Raw genomic sequence first — 22,169 nt, 5'->3', positions numbered from 1 at the left:
TAGGGCCCCAGAGGGGACGAGGAATTAGGCCCGGCCGAACGAGGGGGAGCCACCAGAGGCTGGGCCGGGAGGCACCGCCGCGCTCTGGGGAGCTGCCAGGGTCGGGGCGCCCTCCGAGCGGCTGCCAAGCCCCGCGGGCGGCGGCGAGGCGGCCCTCCGCCCCTTCCCCGCAGGTCGCCCTGCCAGCTTGAGCGGCGGGCGCGGGTGGGGCAGGAGGACGCGGGGCGGGGTGGGGGGCACAGGGCGCCCTCTCTGCAGCGCCCCCGGCCCCCGCGCGCCGAGGCAGGGCCGCCGCAGTCGAGGATTAGCACGTTCGCGGCCGGCGCTGCGGGATTAACCCGCGTGGACTGGACGCCCGGCCCGGGGATTACTGCGCGCTCCCTCCCCGACGTATATATTCCCGCGGCGGCGGCGCCCGGGCCGGGCCGGGCATGGCGGCAGCGGCTGGGGGCGCGGCGAGCCGCCGGGGTGCCGGGCGGCCCTGCCCTTTCTCCATCGAGCACATCCTCTCCAGCCTCCCCGAGCGGAGCCCCCCGGCCCGGGCCGCCTGCCCACCGCAGCCTGCCGGTCACCAGAGCCCCGCGAAGCCAGAGGAGCCCGGGGCGCCCGAGGCTGCGCCCTGCGCCTGCTGCTGCTGCTGCGGCCCCCGCGCGGCGCCCTGCGGGCTCCCAGAGGCGGCCGCCGGGCTGGGTGAGTGGGCGCGGAGCGGGGCGCGGGGCCCGGCGGAGCCCGGCGGAGCCCGGGGCGCGGCGCGGTGGGTGCCGAGCTTGGCCCCAGCCCCGCGCCTCACCGCGCCCTCGCTCCTTAGGCGCTCGTCTGGCGTGGCCGCTGAGGCTGGGACCGGCGGTGCCCTTGTCTCTGGGTGCGCCAGCCGGAGGTTCCGGGGCGCTCCCGGGCGCGGTCCGCCCGGGTTCGCAGCGGCGCACGAGGCGCCACCGCACCATCTTCAGCGAAGAGCAGCTGCAGGCGCTCGAGGCGCTTTTCGTGCAGAACCAGTATCCTGACGTGAGTACGCGCGAGCGCCTGGCCGGCCGCATCCGCCTTCGCGAGGAGCGCGTGGAGGTGAGTGCCCCGCCCAGCCTTTCCCCGGAGCGCGCGGGCCGCGGCTACACTGGACTGGGGTCCTGGCGGGCGGGCGCCCTTTGCAAAGACGGCCTCGGCCCAAGCCCCGCCCTGGCGCGCCGGAGGGAGGAGGTCCCTGGACGGCGCTGGGCGTCCGGGGGTATGAGGAGCGGGTGAGAGCAGGGAGGTGCCGCGGGAAAGGAACCGGAGGGCTACTTTTCTTTTCCTTTGTTTTACACTTTCCTCTGGTGACGAAAGAGGCGCGCGTTCACGTCCAGAATTTGGGAAATTCAGAAGAGCCCGGAACCCAAGAAGGGGCGTCCTGGTCGCCGCCAGCTGGAGGCTGGGGCGGGTACTAAGGGGGTTCCCATCTCGCGTCCAGACCCACCGAGTCTGTCCGCAGCGAATAAGGGCAGGTGGCGCGCAGCCGCGGCCCGGGTGTCGGCTCTACAGCGCCGTCCGCCCACATCCCTGTCTCGAAGCTCCCCTCTCGGTCCCTGTGGGACCCTCGGGAGCCGATGGGACGCAGCACCTGGGGCTAGGGCTGAGCATTCCCCCCATCCCCAGGTCTGGTTCAAGAACCGCCGGGCCAAATGGCGACACCAGAAGCGCGCGTCGGCTTCCGCGAGGCTCCTGCCCGGCGTCAAGAAGTCCCCCAAGGGGAGCTGCTGATGACTCTAGGAGCTGCCCCTGGGCTCGGCCACCCTTTTTGGGATCTTTGGAGTTGGCGCTGAGAGAAGACAGGTCTACCCGAAAAGGAGCTGGGAGAGTACACCCGCCGCCTCCGCCCGTCTCCACAGCCCTTGCCTCCTGCAGCTCGTGCTGCCGTGGCGCTGGGGACGGGCCCCCGGTACTTGGTGTTCCACGGCAGTGGGAGTGGCGAGTCCCTTGGGGGTGGGCTGGGGCATAGAGCAGTTTCCTCAGCCCCCTACCCCCCGAGAGACACTAACTCCACCGCAGGAGGGGAACCACTCCGTATCAACACGGGACCCAGAATCCTCCGCAGTGGAGCGTCTCTCCGCACCCTGGGACATGCTGGCCACCCTCTTCTCAATGTGGACATTGACCTAACTTGACCTGGCTCGTCCTCCCCCAGCGGGAGAGGGGATGGGGTTCGTGTCTGTGCAGTCCTGGCGTTGCAGGCTTCCCAGGCCCTGGGCTGGGTCTTGGTATCTGGACCTGTAGAATAAGAAGGTCGCAGGAGCGATTCCAGGAGCCCCTCCACAGTCCCTTCACCTTCGAGCCTCGCGCTGATACTGAGAAACAAGCAACTTCAAATACCACAGAAGCCGCCCAGAGTCTCAAGTCCACCTTGGCTCCACTCCCACACCCAACAAGGAGCTGTCCCTTCTTCTTCCTTCCCAGCGAGGGGTTATTTAGGATACAGCTGTCTTTGAGAGGAGCACAGCTCAGCGATCCTCAGTCTCTGCACCAGGGTGCTCCCCAGCAGAGGGGACTGCTCCACGGATGGTGGCCTTGGACCCCTGGGGTCCAGCCCTGGCCCCTAGGCTACTGTGAACCTGCCCATGGGTGAGGGTCCCCTGCTTCCTCCTGGGGTTTTCATGCTGTGGGCTCGGACTCCCTCACAGCAATCTGTGCCATCCTAGGGTAGGGCAAGAGGAGGTTGGATTGGGGAGACCCCGCCCCTGCTGCCTGGGAAGATGCCTGCCCTCCCCTTCTTTATCCTGGCCCATGGCAAAAGGCACAGTGGAAAGAAGCCTTAGATTCCCCAAGTAGGCCCTACAGTGGGTCCAAAGCATCTCACATCCCCCCCAGCTGGCTTGAGCACCTCGTTCTGTCTCCTTACAGGCCCTACAGGGAATGGGGCCATTCTACCTGCAAGAGATGAAGTCCATCTCTAAAAGCAGGACTGCAGAAGCCAGGGCTGCAGCTCCCCAGATACCCCAAGGCTGGCCAGCTTGGATAACACCAAGCAAGCATGGTGTCCCCAGTCAGAACTGCCCTGACACTGCTGGGTGTCCCTAGCATCCCCGCCTCCACCCCTAGCATGCACACAAAGCCCTTCTCCCTGAATCCTGGTCTTGCCCTTGGGGACTGAACAGACTACCTGTGGACATGCCCGTGTCCCAGTCAGCTCCCTTGCAGCTGGGGACACTCGCATCTCACAGGCTCCAGGCCCCTTGAGTTCCTTGGTTGAATGGCCATCTGTCATTGTTTTGGGAGCCCCGATCAGAGCTTGTGGAGCGCCACCTTCCAGGGCTCAGTGGCTGTGTTGCTCTCCTGAATTTGCTTCTTGAGCTCTAGCTGCTCCTTGGCAGGCTGACCCCCCACAGCAGGCTATTAACATAGGCATCCTTCAGGCTCACACCCAGGCGCTCGCTTCTCATTTTCACCCTCTTCCCGGTTTATCTTTTACCCTCAGACTCCAATTCCCATCTTCCTGCCACATTTACATCTCAAGCCAGGCACTTCCCCTGAGCCAGGTATTTATCTCCAGCTGTCCCCTTGAAGCCCACAGACTCCTTAAGGTCACCTTGTCCACAGTGAGCTCTTCTGTGCAAACCAGGCACATGAGCCAGAGAGCTAGCCGCCCACCCAAAACTGGTCCCTGGACCCCTCCCTCTCCTGATCATCCACTATACCCAGGCTGACAGGAAGTTAATTTTACTGTTTATCAATAAATCAATAAAATCCAGAATCTCTCCAGCTCTAACTGCACCAGTCTGATGTAAGCCACCGTCACCTCTCACCTTGACCACTGCAACTGTCTCCAATCTTGTCCACCTGCACCACACTGGCTCTGCTTTTTTGTTTGTCGGTTGGTTTGAGACAAGGTCTCGCTCCATCACCCAAGCTGGAGTACAGTGGTGCAATCATGGCTCACTATAGCCTCCAGCTCCTGGGCTCAAGCGATCCTCCCCCATCAGCCTTCTGAGTAGCTAGGACCACAGGTGGGCACCACCACACCTGACTAACTTGAAAAGTTTTTTGTAGAGATGAGGTCTTGCCATGTTGGCCAGGCTGGTCTCAAACTTCTGACCTCAAACGATCCGCCGGCCTAGGCCTTCCAAAGTGCTGGGATCATAGGCATGAGCCACTGTGCCTGGCCTGCCCCTTCAATTCAGAATAAAGACAAACCACCTCACCATACCCTACAAGGCCCTGTGCAGCCTGGCCCTGCCTCTCTGGCATCATCTCACACCTCACTGCACTCTGCATTTCCAAAGGACTTCTTTAGAACTTGCCTTGCTCCCTCCCACCACTAGGCCTTTGCACATGCTCTTTCCACCTGACCATTGCCGGTTTGTTCGTCTTTCGAATCTGCAATCACTTTCTGCCTGGGGAAACTTCTCTGACCTCCCGAACTAGGTCAAGATTCCCCAAGTACAAATGCTTTTCTTGCACGGACACAGCTGCAATTTTACACCTGTTTGTGTGATGATCTAACAAGTGTCTCTGTCTTCCCCATTGCACTGTCACCTACAAGGGCAGCAGCAGCACGCTGCACTTCAGTGAATGAAGGTATCCCTGTATGTTGCAAAAGCAAAATTGTATTAAATTGTTCCAGGGCAGAATTTATTTGTCCAACACAATTCACATCTTCCGTTTGGGAAGAAATTCCTTAAAAATGCCGAGGCAATTTTCTGGTCCACTTGAATGTTAATTTTTTTTTTTTTTTTTTTTTTGACAGAGTTTCACTCTGTCACCCAGGCTGGCACAATCTCTGCTCACTGCAGTTTCCACCTCCTGGGTTTGAGTGATTTTCCTGCCTCAGCCTCCCGAGTAGCTGGGACTACAGGCACCTACCACCACTTTGTATTTATTTATTTATTTTTAGTAGAGTTGGGGTTTCACCATGTTGGCCAGGCTGGTCTCAAACTCCTGACTTCAAGTGATCCACCTGCCTGGGTCTCCCAAAGTGCTGAGGTTACAGGCGTGAGCCACCATGCCTGGCCTTGAATGAGAATGATCCCTCTTCTGGGAAGCCCACTCTGGCATTTGGGGGCCCAATAATCTTTTTTTTTTTTTTTTGACAGAGTTTTGCTCTTGTTACCCAGGCTGGAGTGCAATGGTGCAATCTCAGCTCACTGCAACCTCCGCCTCCTGGGTTCAAGCAATTCTCCAGCCTCAGCCTCCCGAGTAGCTGGGATTACAGGCGTCCACCACCATGCCCAGCTAATTTTTTTGTGTGTTTTTAGTAGAGATGGGGTTTCATCTTGTTGGCCAGGCTGGTCTAGAACTCCTGACCTCAGGTGATCCGCCTGTCTTGGCCTCTCAAAGTGCTGGGATTACAGAATAATCTTTAGACATTTCTTAATCGAACCACTGTCTTGTTCTTTCTTTTATCTTTTGTTAGATAACTATATATAAAAAAAAAAGATTGTTTTGGCCGTGCGCGGTGGCTCACGCCTGTAATCCAGAGACCAGCCTGACCAACATGGAGAAACCCTGTCTCTACTAAAAATGCAAAATTAGCCGGGCGTGGTGGCCCATGCCTGTAATCCCAGCTACTCGGGAGGCTGAGGCAGGAGAATCCCTTGAACCCGGGAACTCCGGTGAGCCGACATCATGCCATTGCACTCCAGCCTGGGCAACAAGACCGAAACTCCGTCTCAAAAAAAAAAAAAAAATTGTTTTAAGGCCCTTTTCTTGCATAAAGCTTGAAACTCCTATATAAGTAAATTTCCTGGTGTGTATTTTTGTAAAATAATCTCGAAGCATACATAGTTCTTACTTGTGGGAAATTAGAATTCTAAGGCCTTTGGACGCTGCAGAGCCAGAATTTCTCGCGTGAAGAACACGCCCTATAGCATCCTCCCCGCCACCTCCACAGCACCCCCTCGTGTTCACAGCATTGACAAGCATGAATAGCGCGGGGCAGGACAAGGACTACATCTCCAATAAAGTCTAGCCTTTATAGTGACGTCAGAACGGAGCGCGGGCTGGCTTTCTAGAGCCACAGCTTTTCCATTGGCCAACTATTGGAGGCGCCTGCGCAAATGGTGCAGTCCCGCCCCCTCCACCCTGTGACGCGCCTGCTGGGCCCGAGCTTTTTCCTGGGATAGCGATGGAGACGCCGGGCGCATCAGCTTCGTCTTTGTTGCTTCCCGCCGCGTCCAGGCCCCCGAGGAAGCGCGAGGCGGGAGAGGCTGGGGCTGCGACGAGCAAGCAGCGGGTCCTGGACGAGGAAGAGTATATCGAGGTACGACCTCGGTGCGGACGCCGGCGACTTCTGGGCCCATCCTCTGCTTCAGGCTCCTCTCAGGTTCCCTCTCTCGGGTCTTGACACTCCGTCTCCTCGTGGAAGTGGAGGAGCCGGGTGTGGACGGTCCCACGAGTCAAGTAAACAGGGCAGAGGAAGACGTCTGTGGTGGAAGAGGCTGTAGTAGTGTTGTCAGGGAAAAGAGGGAGCGGCTCTCTTTGTATGGGACGGGGGTCAGGGAAAGAAGATTTTCTGTTAAAGTGTGAGTAGGAGTTTGACAAACTGGAAGGATGGTGGCAAAGAGGGCTTTCTAAAGAGCGGTGGCAGCAAGTGTGAATGCTGGGGTTCCTGGAAAGAGACCGCAGTTGTGACAGCATCTCGAGTGAGTGGACCTCCGTCGCCCCACCACACGCACACAGAAGGAGGAGCTGAAACGGGGATTGGCGGAAGTCAGTTTGGTTTTAGACCTGTTTAATTCGGGACACCTTTTGGGATATGTAGATGGATGGCTTTAACGGACGGTTGGGTGCCCAGATATGCAGCTCGGGAGCAAGGTCTGGCTGGAGGTGCAGACTTGGGAATCTCAACTTGTGGTAGTGACTGGCTGAAGTTACTCAGGAAAAAGGTTTATTTTTATTTTATTTTTTGAGACGGAGTCTCGCTCGTCGTCCAGGCTGGAGTGCAGTGGCGCGATCTCGGCTTACTGTAACCAACCTCTGCCTCCTGGGTTCAAGCCATTCTCCTGCCTCAGCCTGCCGAGTAGCTGTGACTACAGGTGCCCGCCACCACGCCCGGCTAATTTTTGTATTTTTAGTAGTGGTGGGGTTTCACCATGTTGGCCAGGCTGGTCTCGAACTCCTGACCTCAGGCGATCCGCCCGCCTTGGCCTCTCAAAGTGCTGGGATTACAGGCGTGAGCTACCATGCCCCGCCAGGAGAAAAGTTTAGATTGGAAATAGAAAGTCATGTGTGGAATGAAAGTGACAACACCCACATTGGTCTGGCTTGTGGGGAGCCAGCAATGGAGAATGAGAATGACCAGAATGACCAGTTAGCAAGGGCGAGAGAGAAGGGTTTCACGGACATCAGAAGAGTGTTTAGTAATGTTAGAGGTTGCAGCATGGCTACCATATGGATGCTCAACCCCACTAGAAAGTGCCCTCAAGCTCCCTCAATCCAGCCCCAGTCACTGGGGAAGTAGAATTTGAAGGAGGTTCAGCAAGTGCCTTAGCATGTACAGCAGTGGACCTGTGAGGCAGGAGCACCCAGACTGCAGCTCCGACTTTCTTTTTTTTTTTTTGAGATGGTCTTGCTCTGTTGCCCAGGCTGGAGTGCAGGGGTGTGATCTTGGCTCACTGCAACCTCTGCCTCCTGGATTTAAGCGATTCTTCTGCCTCAGCCTCCCAAGTAGCTGGGATTACAGGCACCTGCCACCACGCCCGGCTAATTTTTGTATTTCTAGTAGAGACTGGGTTTCACCATGTTGGCCAGGCTGGTCTTGAACTTCTGACCTCATGATCCACCTCCCTTGGCCTCCCAAAGTGTTGGGATTACAGGCGTGAGCCACCGCACCTGGCCTCTGACTTTCATTCTGATCTCTCCTTGCAGGGCCTCCAGACGGTCATCCAAAGGGATTTCTTTCCTGATGTGGAGAAGCTCCAGGCACAGAAGGAGTACCTGGAAGCCGAGGAGAATGGAGACTTGGAACGGATGCGCCAGATTGCCATCAAGTTTGGCTCTGCCTTGGGCAAGATGTCCCGGGAGCCCCCGCCACCCTGTATGAGGACCCTGTGGGTGGCGGAGAGGGGAAAGCCTGCTGAACTGTCGCTTCAGGCTCACTCTAATTCTTATCTCCCTCTCTTCCCCCTAGATGTGACTCCAGCCACGTTTGAAACCCCTGAGGTGCATGCAGGCACTGGAGTGGTGGGCAACAAGCCCAGGCCCCGCGGCCGAGGCCTGGAGGATGGTGAGTGAGGGTGTCCTCTTTAAGTCACATGGTCAGGATTGCCTGGGAATCTTAGCCTGTGAGGCCCTGAGGGGGTGGTCCAGAGGGCTGCAGGCCACATCTTGTTCCTGAGGGGTCTTGCGTAAATAGCAGCCTGTGAAGTCAAAGGACATTGGTCTAGGTGGTAGAACATCTGGGTCCAGCTCCCACACGTGGCTCACCTCTGTGAAATGGGACTCTCACCAGCTCTCGCTGGCTTTTCTGCTGTGTTCCAGCCCTGCCCTGTGGGCTTCATGGATGTTGGAAGGCCCCTTTTGTTACTATCCTGAAGATGCCTCAGGGCCTCTCCATTTGTTTCCTTCATGTTGGTCACTTCCCAGATAACTGCATGGCTCACTGCGTTTCTTCCTATAGATCTCTGCATAGGTGTTACCTATTCAGAGAAACTTTTCTTGACCTGCCAGTGTAAAGTCACAACACCACTGGTGCTCTGTGGCTTCCAGCCTGGCTTTGGTTTTTCATCACAAGACATTTTATTTTATTTTATTTCATTTTATTTTTTATTTTTTGACACGGAGTCTCGCTCTGTCACCCAGGCTGGAGTAAAATGGTGTGATCCCAGCTCACTGCAACCTCCACCTCCCAGGTTCAAGCAATTCTCCCTGCCTTAGCCTCCCAAATAGCTGGGATTACAGGCGCCTGCCACCACTCCTGGCTAATTTTTGTATTTTTTAGTAGAGAGGAGGTTTTGCCATGTTGGCCCGGCTAGTCTTGAACTCCTGACCTCAGGTGATCTGTCTCCCTCGGCCCCCCAAAGTGCTGGGATTACAGGTGTGAGCCACCGCGCCTGGCCAAGACATAACGTTTTAAAGGCATTTCTTTTTATGGTCTCTTTCCCTAATTGGCATCCTTTGCACAAGAGCAGAAGCTTGTTTTGCTTTCATCTGTATGCTCTGTGTTGGGAACAGCACACGTGGTGTTGTGGGCCTTGCACAGATACACATGGAACAGATGAAAGAGTTGTCATCTTCAGCATATTTGCTGGGACACACAGCTCTATATGGTAACATCGTGACTTGATGGGGTAGTCGGTTTAGGAAAGGGCACTCCGAGTCCTGTTGAATGCAAGTGTTCTGCACACCATGGGACTTCTGCGTTGTCAGGCCCTCTTTTCATCAGTAGTAGAATGTCAGTGCATGTATAGACAAACAAATCACTCTTATCAGTTTCTAGACTCCACTGTGCTGGAGTAGCACAGATGTGTTGTGTGTTTGCACAAACATGCAAACATGATATTTTTTGCTTTACAATCCAGCTTTTTCGGCCATTAACACAGTCCTTGTTGTCCTTGAAGCTTGATTATCTGTTGAAATGTAGCTGTGCATCACAGGGCAATTTGTAGATTTTTTTCTTCTCCTTTTTTTTTTTTTTCCTGTAGAGATGAGGTTTCATTATGTTGCCCAGGCTGGTCTTAAACTCCTGAGCTCAAGTGATCCTCCTCCCACCTTGGCCTCCCGAAGTGCTAGGATTACAAGTGTGAGCCATCATGCCTAGCCAATTTGCAGATTTTCAATACCTGTACACCTACATGCCAGTAAATATAGGAATCCTTTTCAGAACCTAAGTAGTAGGAACCATCATCACGTTTACAGGTGAGGAAACTGAGGCTCAGAAAGGCAGTCACTTCTGCAGGTCTCAGAGATGGTCAGGGTTTCACTTCTTATCTCTCTGAGATGAATGGAGCTTCTGACCCCTGTCCTCATCCCATGGGTCTTGAACTTGTAGCCACTGTGCCTTGTGCATAGCCTCACGTGTAGCAGGTAGTCAGGACTGTCACTAGACTTGAAGGCAGAGCTCTCCAGGTGGCCCCACCGAAGTTTGCACCACCACACGCAGCACCAGGGCACCACCTCAGTGGGAGTACCACTTTCCATGGTGGCAGGGTTGGTTGGGGGGGTGTTTGGGGTTGTGGCTTAGCACCTGTGAGGCCCCATCCAGAGGACTAAGTCATAGGAGATCCCTGGAATTGGGGCTCGCTCTCAGGTCAGGATGATTAGGCGATGACCACCCACCTGTAGTACAGGTACTGGGAAGAGAAGACTGGGTAAGGTAAGGAAATCCTAGGGAGTGAGGGAGAGCCCCAGGGATTTGGAGGCCTGGCACCCACAGGCCTGGCACCACTTTGGTGGGGGAGGAGCCTGCCTGTGATCACGAGCTCTTGCTCTAACACCTGTATTGCTTCCTCCAGTCTGAATCAGACCACGTAATTCCCTTGGCATCCAGCACATGAGCGGAGCTGGCCCTGGATCTGTAGGGTACCACCTGAGGGCTCTCTGGGCAGTCAGGGTGGGTGGATTCTGCCCCCATGGGGAGTCCTTGGCAGTGTGGGCTTTCATGGGCAGAAGCCAGGACCAGGGGAGAGGATTCCAGCCCTGCATGTTGGGGGCTATGATTCCTGGGCCTGGGTGTCCTCCTCTTTCCTGACTGCAAAGGGTGCTGTGTTCCTCCTCCCACAACCCCTAAGCAGGAGAGGCTGGAGAGGAGGAGGAGAAGGAGCTGCTGCCCAGCCTAGATGTCTTCCTGAGCCGCTACACGAGTGAGGACAATGCCTCCTTCCAGGAGATCATGGAGGTGGCCAAGGAGAGAAGCCGGGCACGCCACGCTTGGCTCTACCAGGCTGAGGAAGAGTTTGAGAAGGTGTCTCTGGGGTCTGGGGTGTCACATAGGCGTAGGCACCCTCTGTGGTGTTTGGGGAGCCCCAGGGCCATGGGTACAATGCCCAGGGGCATCTCTGACCATCACTTTTCCCCATGTGATTGCAGAGGCAGAAAGATAATCTCGAACTCCCATCAGCAGAGCACCAGGCCATCGAGAGCAGCCAGGCCAGTGTGGAGACCTGGAAGTACAAGGCCAAGAATTCCCTCATGTACTATCCAGAGGGTAAGTGGTGGGCCTCGCAGCCAGATGGGGAGGTGTTGGGTAGAGCTGCGTGTGTCTGGCTGTGTTTGGAGGAGCCTTCCAGGTGCGTATGGCCGTGCCCCCTTGCAGTTTGGGCTTGTGATGGGTACTGGTCTGTCTAAGGGTGGACAGGTCTGTGTGAGGTCAGCAGTGAGTGAGACCCTCTCCAGTGGCACTGGGGCCTGCGTTCTGCTCAATGCTTCTGTTCATCTGGGAGTGACTTGGCCGAGAAGTGAGCTCCTCATGCTCGTTAGGCTGCTGCCCTTCTGACACCTGCTGCTACCTTTGCTTCATCTGCCAGGTGTCCCTGACGAGGAGCAGCTGTTTAAGAAGCCCCGGCAGGTGGTACATAAGAACACGCGCTTCCTTAGGGACCCCTTCAGCCAAGCCCTGAGCAGGTGCCAGCTCCAGCAGGCAGCCGCCCTCAATGCCCAGGTGAGCAGGTGGGTCAGCAGGGCCGCATGGGCCAGGTTGGGCAGGGCTGCCTGGGGGCAGGCATGATCTCTCCCATCTCTTTGAGCTTGGCAGAGCTCAGTGAGTGGAACCATCTGGGGCCCTGTGCGGCAGGATCCTGAGTCTTTCCTTGGCCCCAGTGGGCTTCCATTGAACACTGCCTTGGTCACACACGTTCTGTAGGTCCAGATCTGTGCCAGCTCCCTTGATGGCAGGGGCATGAGAGAAAAGGGACTGCTGGGAGTGAGCCCAGGCTGGCAGCTGCACGCCCACACACCGGGCAGGGAAGCCAGAGAGCCACAGAGGGAGCCCAGCCCCAGGGGGTGGCTGGGGTAGGACAGGCCCTGGGTTGGCAGAGAGCAGAGGCTTTCTGAGTCTGGGAGCAAGACGAGTAGATACTCTCTGGTGGTGACTGTGGCAGTCACGGGGTTGAAGTGGAGAAGGCAGGAAGAGACTAGAGCATAAGCATTGCCTGTCATCAGCATTGCCCCTTGCAGGGGCCTGGCGTCAGCATCCTCTGGAGTTGCTGGGATAGGCGCAGCTCGAGCTGAGGCCCTGGCACCTCCCTGGATGGGAGGAGGGGGCTTCCCTTGCTTGGGTACCCACTTTGACAGGCCCTCAAGGTCTTTTGGGGGGTTGGGGCAGGGGCCCTCCCTCTCTTTCTCCAAGAAGGCTGCCAACCCCAGAGCCCCAGCCTTGCCCTGAGGAGAGGAAGTGTTTCCAGCATGTTCCCACGTGTTTGCCCACCAGCCAGCTGTCGAGCGTGGGCTGCGGTCCCCCTGATGCCAGCCTCTCTGCTTGTTCCAGCACAAACAGGGCAAGGTGGGCCCCGATGGCAAGGAGCTGATCCCCCAGGAGTCCCCTCGAGTGGGTGGATTTGGATTTGTTGCCACTCCTTCCCCTGCCCCTGGTGAGAAAAGTGCCCACTGGCAAGTGGGTCTACTGCTGGGACTCCCCGGGGGAGGTGGGCTTCTCAGTCGGCCCTGGCCACTCCTGGCCTCTACCTGGCCTGCCCCACACCTTGTGTAACTCAGGGACCTGGTCTCCTGTCTGTACAAGGCCCTAGAGGCCAGGTGTCCAGGCTGCTTGGGGCCGTGGGTGGGCTGGACTCTCAGGCAGACCTGGCCTGAGACGTCCTGGGATGACGTGTCCTGTCCTGGTCCTTACTGTGATGTCTGTGGGTGGGGGTGTGTGCACAGTGCTTATGAGTCTAAGTCTACCTAGCACTGCAGGGAGGGAGGCCCAGCACCTCGGGGGAGGTGAAACTCAGGTGGTCCTGTGGCATGCGTGGGTGCCCCTCCTGCACTCTGGCCTCTGTGCTCTTGGGTGCTGGTGCTGTGTCACAGGCCAGGGCATGTGAAGGCACCACAGGTTTGCCCGGGGTTGTAGGAGGTTTGGGAGCCCTGGAAGGCCTGAGTGTCTCCTCCTGCATGGTTGGGGGAGACCTCCCAGAGGCTTGTAGGTTAAGCACATGGCTGTAGGGCCTTGAGCCTGCCTCAGGCCTGCTGGGAGCTTGGCATTTCCCTTTCGGAGGATGGAGGTGCCAGGGTTCCACAGTCCTGGGGAAGGAGAGAGGGCTAGCTGCCTGCCTTCGTATTAGCTGGGTTGCACATTGGGTGAACAAGCTGTGACTGGAGGGGAGGGTGGTGGGGAGTCCTCTGGCCTGAGGTGGTTTTGGGCTCTTTGTCTGCAGGTGTGAACGAGTCCCCGATGATGACCTGGGGGGAGGTTGAGAACACACCCTTGAGAGTTGAAGGGTCGGAAACCCCCTACGTGGACAGGACACCGGGCCCAGCTTTTAAGGTGGGTTGTGGTGATGGGGGAACTGTGTGCGACCGGGGTGGACACCTCTGGAGCCCTGAGTGCCTGTGGCTCAGGACTGAGCACTGGGATCGGCCCCCAGCTGCTGACGGGCAGAGTGCTGGCTTTTCTGAATGCCAGGGTGCTGAAGGCAGGTGTGGGTGGGTGGACTTGTCACAGAGGGATTTGGGGGTGTAAGGGCTGAGACACCAAGGCAGGGAGTGGCTTAGGCCTTCTGGATCCTGGAGGCCGGGTGCTGTTCATGAATGAGGCAGGATGGTCACAGACACGTCAGGAGCTCTGCAGGCCTGAGGGCCATAGGACGAGGCTATGTGCTTGTAGAGAAGTCCCCTGGTTACAGAACACGATTGGGACATGCTGGATTACACGGCTCAAGCCTGGTGTTGTAGGAGTGGTCAGGGTGGAGTGTGTGAGGCCCGGCACAGACCAGGGGAGGCTCTTCGTGGGCTGGGTCAGATACAACAGGCCTCCCCATACCACTGCGGGCCTTTCCCCAGGATACTTAGTAGAGGTAACCCATGTTCAGACAAAACATGGGGAGAGGTTCTGGTTACCTTGGTTCTAAATTGTCTGGGACACAAGGATAACCACGGCAAACGTGCAAGAGGGATAATGAAGAGGATGCCGTGCTGTCCAATGTGAGAGCGCAAGGCAAGGGCTGAGGTGCTTCTGAGGTATGCCTGCCGCTGCTTCCCGAGTCTCCAGGCCAACAGTAAAAAGAGAAATTCTGAAACAAACCATGATCCAAGTCAGAATTTAGGGCCCGATAAAGATGGCAACTCAAATTGCACTGAATAGCAGAGTATTTAGAAATGAAGGGAGCTGGGTCCTTAGGATGTGTAGCAGCATACATTGTGGAAAGGTGAAAAGGTTACATGTAAAAACAATAACCATAAAACAACCAGAAGAAAATAGTGGCGAATATTTAGTTTGATTTTTGGATTCAAGTGATTCTCCTGCCTCAACCTCCCAAGTAACTGGGACTACAGGCGCGTGCCACCACGCCCGGCTTATTTTTGTATTTTTAGTAGAGATGGGGTTTCACCATGTTGGCGAGACTGGTCTCGAACTCCTTGGCCAGACTGGTTTTGAGCTCCTGACCTCGTGATCCACCCACCTCAGCCTCCCAAAGTGCTGGGATTACAGGCGTGAGCCACTGTGCCTCGCCTCTTTTTTTTTTTTTTTTTTTTTTAACAGATAGGGTTTCACTCTGTTGCCCAGGCTGGAGAACAGTGGTGCAATCATAGCTGATTGTAACATTGAGCTCCTAGGCTCAAATGACCTTCCAGCCTCAGCCTCCTGTGTAGCTGGGACTAACAGCATACACCACCACGCCCAGCTAATTTTGTGTGTGTGTGTGTAGAAATGAGATCTCGTCATTTTGCTCAGGCTGGTCTCCAACGCCTGAGCTCAAGTGATCCTCCCACCTTGGCCTCCCAAAGTGCTGAGGTTCCAGGTGTGAGCCACCACTCCCAGCCTGTAGTCTAATCTTAAGTTAGGAGGGACTTTCTAAACATAAAAGCAAAGGAAGAAATCACAAATGAAAATAACAAATACAGCAGAAAATGTTATAAATGAAACAAATGTAAATGAGTGAAAAAACGTGCACAGCGTAGCGCAGTTGACTTGACACAAGGTCTTGGCAAGGGTCTTCTGAGTGACAGCAGCAGAAAAGGAGAATGAGCCCCTTGAGAGCAGAATAGGCCACAGGCACACAGGGAAGCGCCCGAAATACAGAGCGCCGATAAAGACAGAGATGTTCACTCTGATAATCAGGGAAACACTAAAACAGACCTCTTTTTCCTGAGAGATTGTCAGAGGTCATGGTTTTGGGAGGAACACGAAGACAGGTGAGGAGTGCTGGGCCTTGGGCAGGTCAGATGGGGTTTGGGGCTTTCCAGGGGCTTTTAGTGGGAGGTGATGGGTTGTGGGGGTTTTGTAGGCAACAAAGAGAGGCTGGCACCCACCACAGTGGCTTTCTGTGTGAGGGGCTGCCTGGCGTGTGGCAGGCCTGGCGCAGCTACCCACACACCTGCTACCTTGTAGATCCTGGAGCCAGGCCGCAGGGAGCGGCTGGGGCTGAAGATGGCCAACGAGGCCGCTGCCAAGAACCGGGCCAAGAAGCAGGAAGCCTTGCGGAGAGTGACGGAGAATCTGGCCAGGTGAGGGGCCGCCTGGCTGGTGGGGAAGTGGGAGGGTGGCTCTGGCCTGCTCCTGTTCGGCCCCTGCCCTGACCGTGTGGAGGCATGGCCCACGTGGCAGAGTCCAGGGCAGGTCCGCGGGGTTCTGCAGTGGGTACTGTGGCAGCTCCTCTATCCAGAGCATGGCCGCACATGGACAGGATGAGAGGCCCCCTCCATCTTCTCTTTCCTCCACGTCCTCTTTGACCCATCCCTAAGAGGCATCTTTAGGCGTGTGGTCCTGCTGGGAGCTTTCATCAGCCCTGTGGAGAGAGTCATCGTTCGCCTTGGAGAGGGGTGGGGACTCCAACTCTCAGAGGCCTGGGGGTGCACCCCAGCCCCCACAGCCAAGGGCGGTGCTGCTGTTTGACCTCAGGTTTGACTTGAGCGCTGCTGTTTGACCTCAGGGATCCCCCGCATTTGCTGCCATGCTGGCAGTGCCGTCCTCCTCAGCTCAGAGTGACTGTGTCTCTGCCCAGGCTCTTCCTGGGAGCCAAGGGAGGCCCTGCTGCCGGCAGCTCTCAGCCCACCTAACCCTGCCTCTCTCCACCCCAGCCTCACCCCCAAAGGCCTGAGCCCAGCCATGTCGCCAGCCCTACAGCGCCTTGTGAGCAGGACGGCCAGCAAGTACACAGACCGGGCCCTGCGGGCCAGCTACACACCATCCCCAGCACGCTCCACCCACCTCAAGACCCCGGCCAGTGGGCTGCAGACCCCCACAAGCACACCGGCGCCTGGCTCTGCCACACGCACCCCTCTCACACAGGACCCGGCCTCCATCACGGACAACCTGCTGCAGCTCCCTGCCCGGCGCAAAGCTTCGGACTTCTTTTAGAGCCAGGCCTGGGCTGGGCTCATAGACGCTTCACGGAGCCTGCAGGGCAGCTGTACACCCAGCAGAGGACTCCAGCCTTCTCGGGGCCCAGGCCTGGGCCAGAAGCTGTTGACTATACCAGGAGTCACTGGAGAAAGGGGCTGTGCTGGGGCCAGGCTGGCACAAGGCACTCGTGCCCACACCACACCCCAGGGCCTTGCCAAGCTGTTTGCTGTTTAATTGGCCCCTTGAACTGTCATTAAAGAACACCTAGGTACAGTCTGGGGGGTTGCCTCTCCATCTTGCTCCCCACACGAGCCCTAGCCTTGCCCTGGGGCCTGCATCACGTCTCGGGACTGCGGGGCTTGAAGCGAGGGGCGCCCCAGGTGAGGAAGCTGCAGGTGGGGCGGCTGTGGGAGCACCGGGTGACTGGCGTCGCTTCCTGCGGCACTCGGAACCTGTGTTCTGAGTTGAGCTCACATCCTGCAGTGCTTTCTGCTTCTCTGGGGGGATATGGAGGAGAAATGGAGCCCTTGGAAGTTGTACCCTTAGGTTCCCCTGCGGTTCTGGGCCCAGGTCTGCAGCCTCCACTCTGGGCTTGCCGGCTGTGAGGTGCGCTGGTTATAGGACTGTGTGGGGGCTGCATATCAGGTGATCTCAGCCATCACCTTCTCCCAGCACCTGGCTTCCAGCTCATGGGGTGGGACTATCCCACTCACCCCTCTGCTATAGGCACTGCCCATCTTATGCTGCTGGCCCTGGCCTCACCTTGTCACTTCCACCAACAGGAGCTCTCAGATAACAGTGGGTTGCTGGACAGATCAGGCTGGGACTCTTAAGGGGTGGGGGACGTGGGGCCTTCGGTGCTTTATCCCCTAGGAAAGGGTGCACGTTATCCCAAGGGAGCCCCCAGGAAGTGGGGAGGGAAGGGGGAGGAGCATGTCTAGGTGCTGACCACCTGGAGCACTTGGCCAGCAAGTGGGCCGCATGCTTTGGGAGCAATGGGTGACCCAGCAGGAAGCACAAAAGACCGGCCAGTGTGCCATCACCAAGGGCTGCTGAGCAGCTTGAAGAGCCACTGGAGGGCACACGGGGAGGTCTCAGCTGGGGCTGCCCCTGGAGGACAGGGCAGGGAACTTGAGGGCTGAGGACAGAAATCTCACATGACTCCAGGAAATAGAGGAAGAGGAGGATGCTGAGCGAGGGATTGTGAGGGAGTGGGGGTAGGTCAGAGGGGGCTGAACTGCAGGAAGCCAGGGGGAGTCGTGGACCACTGGAGCTGGCCAGCCCCAGGGCATTGGGGACAAGGCCAGGTCAGAGGGAGACAGTGTGGGCCTGGTGGGTGGACCCTGGCAGAGGCCCTCTTGTCCCCCACAAGGCCAGGCCACACTGTGAGTCTGCCTGTACCTGAGCATCTGTCCTGTGCTCCTAGGCCGGAGACCACTGTGTGTCAGGTGGGGCGGTTGGCTGAGTCCCAGAGAAAAACACTCCTCACTGGGCACTCTTGATGCTTGCACACACCCTGTGGTTTATTTGGTGGTCAGTAAGGAACGTCTTTGCTGCTAAGTGGAAGAAAGCTAATGGAACGTAATCAAAATAGTGGTTTAATTGACGAATTTTACTTGCACCTGTGCCTTCTTCAGATCCTACCTGCCTACTTAGTTTACGTGAAGGCCGACTGCACCATGCCCCCCAACCCCGACCCCCACCACACACAACGGGGCCATTGTCATGCTAGGTGCTTGCTTTCCCCACCTCAGCTCCGGAGATGTGATGGTCTTTGGCCCTGGAGGTCTCGGCCAGCCTGTCCTCCATCCTGTTCTCGTTCTCGGGCACCACCAGCAGCCGGTGCTGGGTTTTGGCTCCAAGCTTGTGGTCGGGCCGGTGGTCGGGCCTCAAGCCTGTCTTGGTGTCCAGTTTGCACTCAGCGTGGTACTTGCCCTCCCCCTCCCTCTTGAAGGAGGCAGAAGACATGGCTTTGGGCTTGGGGGGCTGCAGCCACGAGTGGCTGAGGATCTCATCGATGTGGAGCCGCTGGCTGACGTCGGGCTGCAGCATGCGGTAGATGAGGTCCTTGCACTCGCAGGTCAGGTTCTTGGAGCGCGGGAAGTCCACACGGTGCTCCTTCTGGATACGCAGCATCTTCCTGATGTCGGAGTCGTCATAGGGCATGGAGCCGCAGACCATGATGTACAGGATCACGCCCAGGCTCCAGATGTCATACACCTTGGGCTGGTAGGGGATGCTCTGCAGCACCTCGGGGGCTGCATATGCTGCCGACCCGCAGAAGGTCTTGCTGAGGATGATGCGCCCATTGCTGTCCCGCAGGCAGCGCTTGGAGAAGCCAAAGTCAGACAGCTTGATGTTGAAGTCCTTGTCGAGGAGAAGGTTCTCGCACTTGAGGTCCCGGTGGACGATGTCCAGGTCGTGGCAGTACTTGACGGCGGAGGAGAGCTGTCGGAACATCTTGCGTGCCACGTCCTCATGCAGGGCTCCCCGGCACTTGATGAACTCGAGGAGGTCGCCCTGGACGCCAAGCTCCATGATGATGTAGATCCGTCCGTCAGAGGTCTCAAAGATCTCGTAAGTCTTGACGATGGAGCCGTGGCTGACAGTTGCCAGGATGTCCATCTCCCGAGGAAGGAATCTCTCCACAAAGTCAGTAGGTGTTTTCTTGCGGTCGATGATCTTGACAGCCACATTGAACTTGAGGCGCTCAGAGTAGGCAGATTTGACTTTTGCGTAGGAACCCTTGCCAAGATTGATGCCTACGATGTAACCCTTCTTCCTTAGGACTGTGGCATCGTCCATGGTGCCAGGAGCGACTGGCGCCGCTGCCGTCTACATCCCCCCGTCATGTGGGCCAGCAGGCATTGTCCTCATTTACACTACCGGAGGCGTCTGGCTGGGCTGCCCTGGGCTGGGCTTCCACTCAGGGGTGGAACACTCAGCATTGTCTCTGGGTGACTTCAGCCAATGAACTCATAAAGCCAAGGAGTGGGGGCGGGGACTGGGCTGAGGGGGAACAGGGTCTCTGGAACCGTGGAAGCCAGGCTGGTCTGGCAGGAGCACCCACTCCCCGCCCGCTGGAAGGAAGCCTGTCCCCAGGACAGGACTCTGGTGGCCCTGCTGCTGCTGCTTGCGTTGGTTTCCCTGTCACAAGTCAAGCTGGAGGGGAGGCGGCCCACGTCCAGCCTGTTTGCATCACCTGGCTGTGGGGACTGACCCTGCATTGGTCTTTGTCCCACTAGGGTGGGTTTCCTGCAGCTTCTTTGGGCTATGAAGAAAAGCACCCCCAGGGCTGTGTCCTTGGTGTGGTAGGACAGTTGTCCCTGACAGTCACCCAGACAGGCCTGCATAGCACCCCAGTTACACAGACAGATTTCCACAGCACTGCCTTACCATTGAGCACATAGTTAAATCTAGGGAAATCAGTGCCCAGACATCAAAGCTAGAAATGAAACATGGTCAGCAGGAGCCTTGCATGGGCTTCTCTTTTGCTGGAGCAAGCCAAAATAATAGGAACGGTTTTACATTCCTAGTGCCAGGACCCATCTCGGGTCGACAAAATCTGAAGACAAGTTAGGGGAACAGGCAGCTGTTTGAATAGATTGATTGGATAGTCTAAGGCAGCTCTCTGGACCAAGCTGTAAAGGAGATAAAATCGAAATAATCACTCCGGTACCACAGTAGACAGGCCTTGAAGGCACTGGGCCCCTTTTAATCGGACTTAGCAAGCATTTTTTTTGCCTCTGACCTTCTCCTTGAAACAAAATTAGTTACCAGTAGACTTAGGTGATTGCTGTACTGCATGTAGGCACATAACCCCAACCTATATAAACACTAAGAAAATTGTAGCACTTTGAGTTGGTCTGCTGGAATTATCTCCAGCCTTCTCCCTGTATCCAGTTACAGTGATAAATTCCCTTCTTTCCTAGTTTGTCTGCTTCTCGTTATTGGGCCTCAAGAAAATGCAGCTGGACCTGGCTTGGTTCTGGGAACAGTGGTACCTGGGAGGGACTGCCCTGGACCAGTCAGGCTGGCAGTGGTGCCAAGCCTGGTAGACGAAAGCAGCTCTGTGTTTGGGAGCAGAGGCGGCAGGCCCCTCAGGGTAGAGAGCCGGGCAGGTGAGTCGCTGCTGCTCCAGCGAGCAAGGGCCTGTATATGGGTGGATCGGGGCTGCAGTGCATGCCAGCTGGGTGCCCAGGGTCCAGGGCAGGTGGCTGCATGTCTGAGGGGTGGGGCAGGGCCTCCCTTGGGTAGAGGCGGCAGGAAGGCACCCAGGCAGCAGAGAGCCTGGGAGAAGAGAGGGCTTTTTCTGAAAGTGACTGGAAGTAGGAGGGAAGTGAAGGAGTCTCGGCTTTTTCTCTAAGCGGCAGCCTGCCCCTGCAGGTGCAAGACAGGAGGAGGGCCGTCCCAGTTGTGTTTTAAGATGGTCAGTGGCAGAGAGAGAGAGACAGAGAGAGTAGAATTGGCTTTGAGGTGAGGGGGGGGGGCAGTGCCTTTGACCAAATGAGAAGAGGCTGGGCCAGGGTGGGCCTCAGGATCAGCAGGAGATAGAGAAGGTCAGGTCTTAGTCTTGTTTGCTAGTCTGTGAGTGGATGGGCCTTGGTGCTAGGGAATCCTGGGGCTGAGAGCGCCCAGGCCATGCACTGCAAAGACCAGGCACCTGGGTGAGGAGGGGGTTCTGAATCACGTCAGTTTGGGCCTTTGTGTGGAGTGAGCAGCAGTCGCCTGTTGGAACCCTGACATTGGGTAGCATTTACGTCTCGGGCTGCCTTTTGCACCTGCAGTGTGAACATCCTGTTTCAGTGCTGGTGTGTGGATTTGTGCTTTGGGAAATGTGGCATCCTGTACATGTCTCCTCAGGTGCGTTGGACTGATGTTCATTTGTCATCCATCACAGGCATCCTGGATTCACAGGGAGCAGCTGGGACAGATGAGCTGTGTGTTCAGTGTTTAGGGGAGAGGGAGGAAGGCCTGTTCCCAGGTGGGGTTTAGTCCTGGAAGGTTTCAAAGAGGAAGTGATGTTGGAGCTGGGGTGCTGGGGATCAGCAGACTCCACAGGGTTGACAAGAGGGGCAGGACATGTCAGACAGATGTGACATCTTGGCCCTGGCATGGCTGTGTGGACCCACTCCACCTGGAGTACACAGGGAGCACCCTGTGTTTGGAGGTCACTAGGGAGGATTGCAGAAACAGGGCAGCCAAAGTCAGGATGCCAAGCTGAGAGGCTCAGATGGGCAGGATGGGCCAACGTGCCCACAGTGACTGCCTTCCAGCAGTGACAGCCTCCCAGAGTCCCACCCGAAGCTCTTTATAGCATCGGTGGTTAATAGCTTTAGTTTGATGCTTTCCTTTTTCCTGGGAGCCTCTATGGCTGAAATGACCAACACTTCACTCCTTTTTGTCCTAGAAGGGGCTGGCTATGAAAATTTGCAGGCCAGGACCCAGGAGCATGAGACCTCCCACTTACCACCCCCTGACCCTTTCCTTTGCTCCCCCAAATGCCCTATCTGGGACACTTCTCTGCATATCTGCTTCCTCCCCTCCCCTCCCCTCCCCTCCCCTCCCCTTCCCTTCCTTTTCGATGGAGTCTTGCTCTGGCACCATGTCGGCTCACTGCAACCTCCACCTCCCAGGTTCAAGCAATTCTCATGCCTCAGCCTCTCGAGCAGCTGGAATTACAGGCAAGCACCACAATGCCCAGCTAATTTTTGTATTTTTAGGAGAGATGGGATTTCACCATGTTGCCCAGGTTGGTCTCGAACTC

General features: G+C 56.8%; 3 protein-coding genes across 4 annotated transcripts; 2 read left to right on the top strand and 1 right to left on the bottom strand.

The window, feature by feature from the left end:
* The first annotated feature begins 241 nt into the window (after nt 1-241).
* GSC2 (goosecoid homeobox 2) lies at nt 242-3,729 on the top strand. Its single transcript, XM_016939700.3, has 3 exons — nt 242-690; nt 809-1,062; nt 1,630-3,729. Exons 1-3 carry the CDS (start codon nt 432-434, stop codon nt 1,732-1,734), a joined length of 618 nt encoding a protein of 205 aa, XP_016795189.2. The 5' UTR covers nt 242-431; the 3' UTR covers nt 1,735-3,729.
* A 2,227-nt stretch (nt 3,730-5,956) lies between these two features.
* ESS2 (ess-2 splicing factor homolog) lies at nt 5,957-16,678 on the top strand. The gene is made up of 10 exons (XM_515236.7): nt 5,957-6,226; nt 7,834-8,002; nt 8,096-8,191; nt 10,698-10,867; nt 10,993-11,110; nt 11,430-11,563; nt 12,389-12,491; nt 13,275-13,384; nt 15,449-15,564; nt 16,138-16,678. Exons 1-10 carry the CDS (start codon nt 6,092-6,094, stop codon nt 16,415-16,417), a joined length of 1,431 nt encoding a protein of 476 aa, XP_515236.1. The 5' UTR covers nt 5,957-6,091; the 3' UTR covers nt 16,418-16,678.
* Nucleotides 13,761-20,327, bottom strand: TSSK2 (testis specific serine kinase 2). 2 transcript variants are annotated; one of them, XR_008541772.2, is made up of 3 exons: nt 18,152-20,327; nt 15,435-15,845; nt 13,761-14,129 (listed from the first exon to the last, which is right to left on the bottom strand). XR_008541772.2 is itself a non-coding variant. In XM_001165103.5 (1 exon), the coding sequence occupies exon 1, from the start codon at nt 19,205-19,207 to the stop codon at nt 18,131-18,133; it is 1,077 nt and encodes a 358-aa protein (XP_001165103.1). In that variant the 3' UTR covers nt 17,985-18,130. The 2 variants fall into 2 exon arrangements, 1 of the variants encoding a protein (XP_001165103.1); XM_001165103.5 differs by lacking the exons at nt 13,761-14,129; nt 15,435-15,845 and having other exon boundaries at nt 17,985-19,207.
* Between the last annotated feature and the right edge of the window lie 1,842 nt (nt 20,328-22,169).

Source organism: Pan troglodytes, chromosome 23, assembly GCF_028858775.2.
Source record: "Pan troglodytes isolate AG18354 chromosome 23, NHGRI_mPanTro3-v2.0_pri, whole genome shotgun sequence".
NCBI classification, from domain to species: domain Eukaryota; kingdom Metazoa; phylum Chordata; class Mammalia; order Primates; family Hominidae; genus Pan; species Pan troglodytes.
This window is presented reverse-complemented; position numbering and strand designations above follow the sequence as displayed.

Excerpts from the sequence above, each read along its gene's own strand:
- GSC2 (XM_016939700.3), top strand. The coding sequence starts at position 432 with ATGGCGGCAGCGGCTGGGGGCGCGGCGAGCCGCCGGGGTGCCGGGCGG. Across the intron at positions 691-808 it reads AGAGGCGGCCGCCGGGCTGG|GCGCTCGTCTGGCGTGGCCG; the intron begins GTGAGTGGGCGC and ends CTCGCTCCTTAG. Across the intron at positions 1,063-1,629 it reads TTCGCGAGGAGCGCGTGGAG|GTCTGGTTCAAGAACCGCCG; the intron begins GTGAGTGCCCCG and ends CCCCATCCCCAG.
- ESS2 (XM_515236.7), top strand. The coding sequence starts at position 6,092 with ATGGAGACGCCGGGCGCATCAGCTTCGTCTTTGTTGCTTCCCGCCGCG. Across the intron at positions 6,227-7,833 it reads ACGAGGAAGAGTATATCGAG|GGCCTCCAGACGGTCATCCA; the intron begins GTACGACCTCGG and ends CTCTCCTTGCAG. Across the intron at positions 8,003-8,095 it reads CCGGGAGCCCCCGCCACCCT|ATGTGACTCCAGCCACGTTT; the intron begins GTATGAGGACCC and ends TCTTCCCCCTAG.
- TSSK2 (XM_001165103.5), bottom strand. The coding sequence starts at position 19,207 with ATGGACGATGCCACAGTCCTAAGGAAGAAGGGTTACATCGTAGGCATC.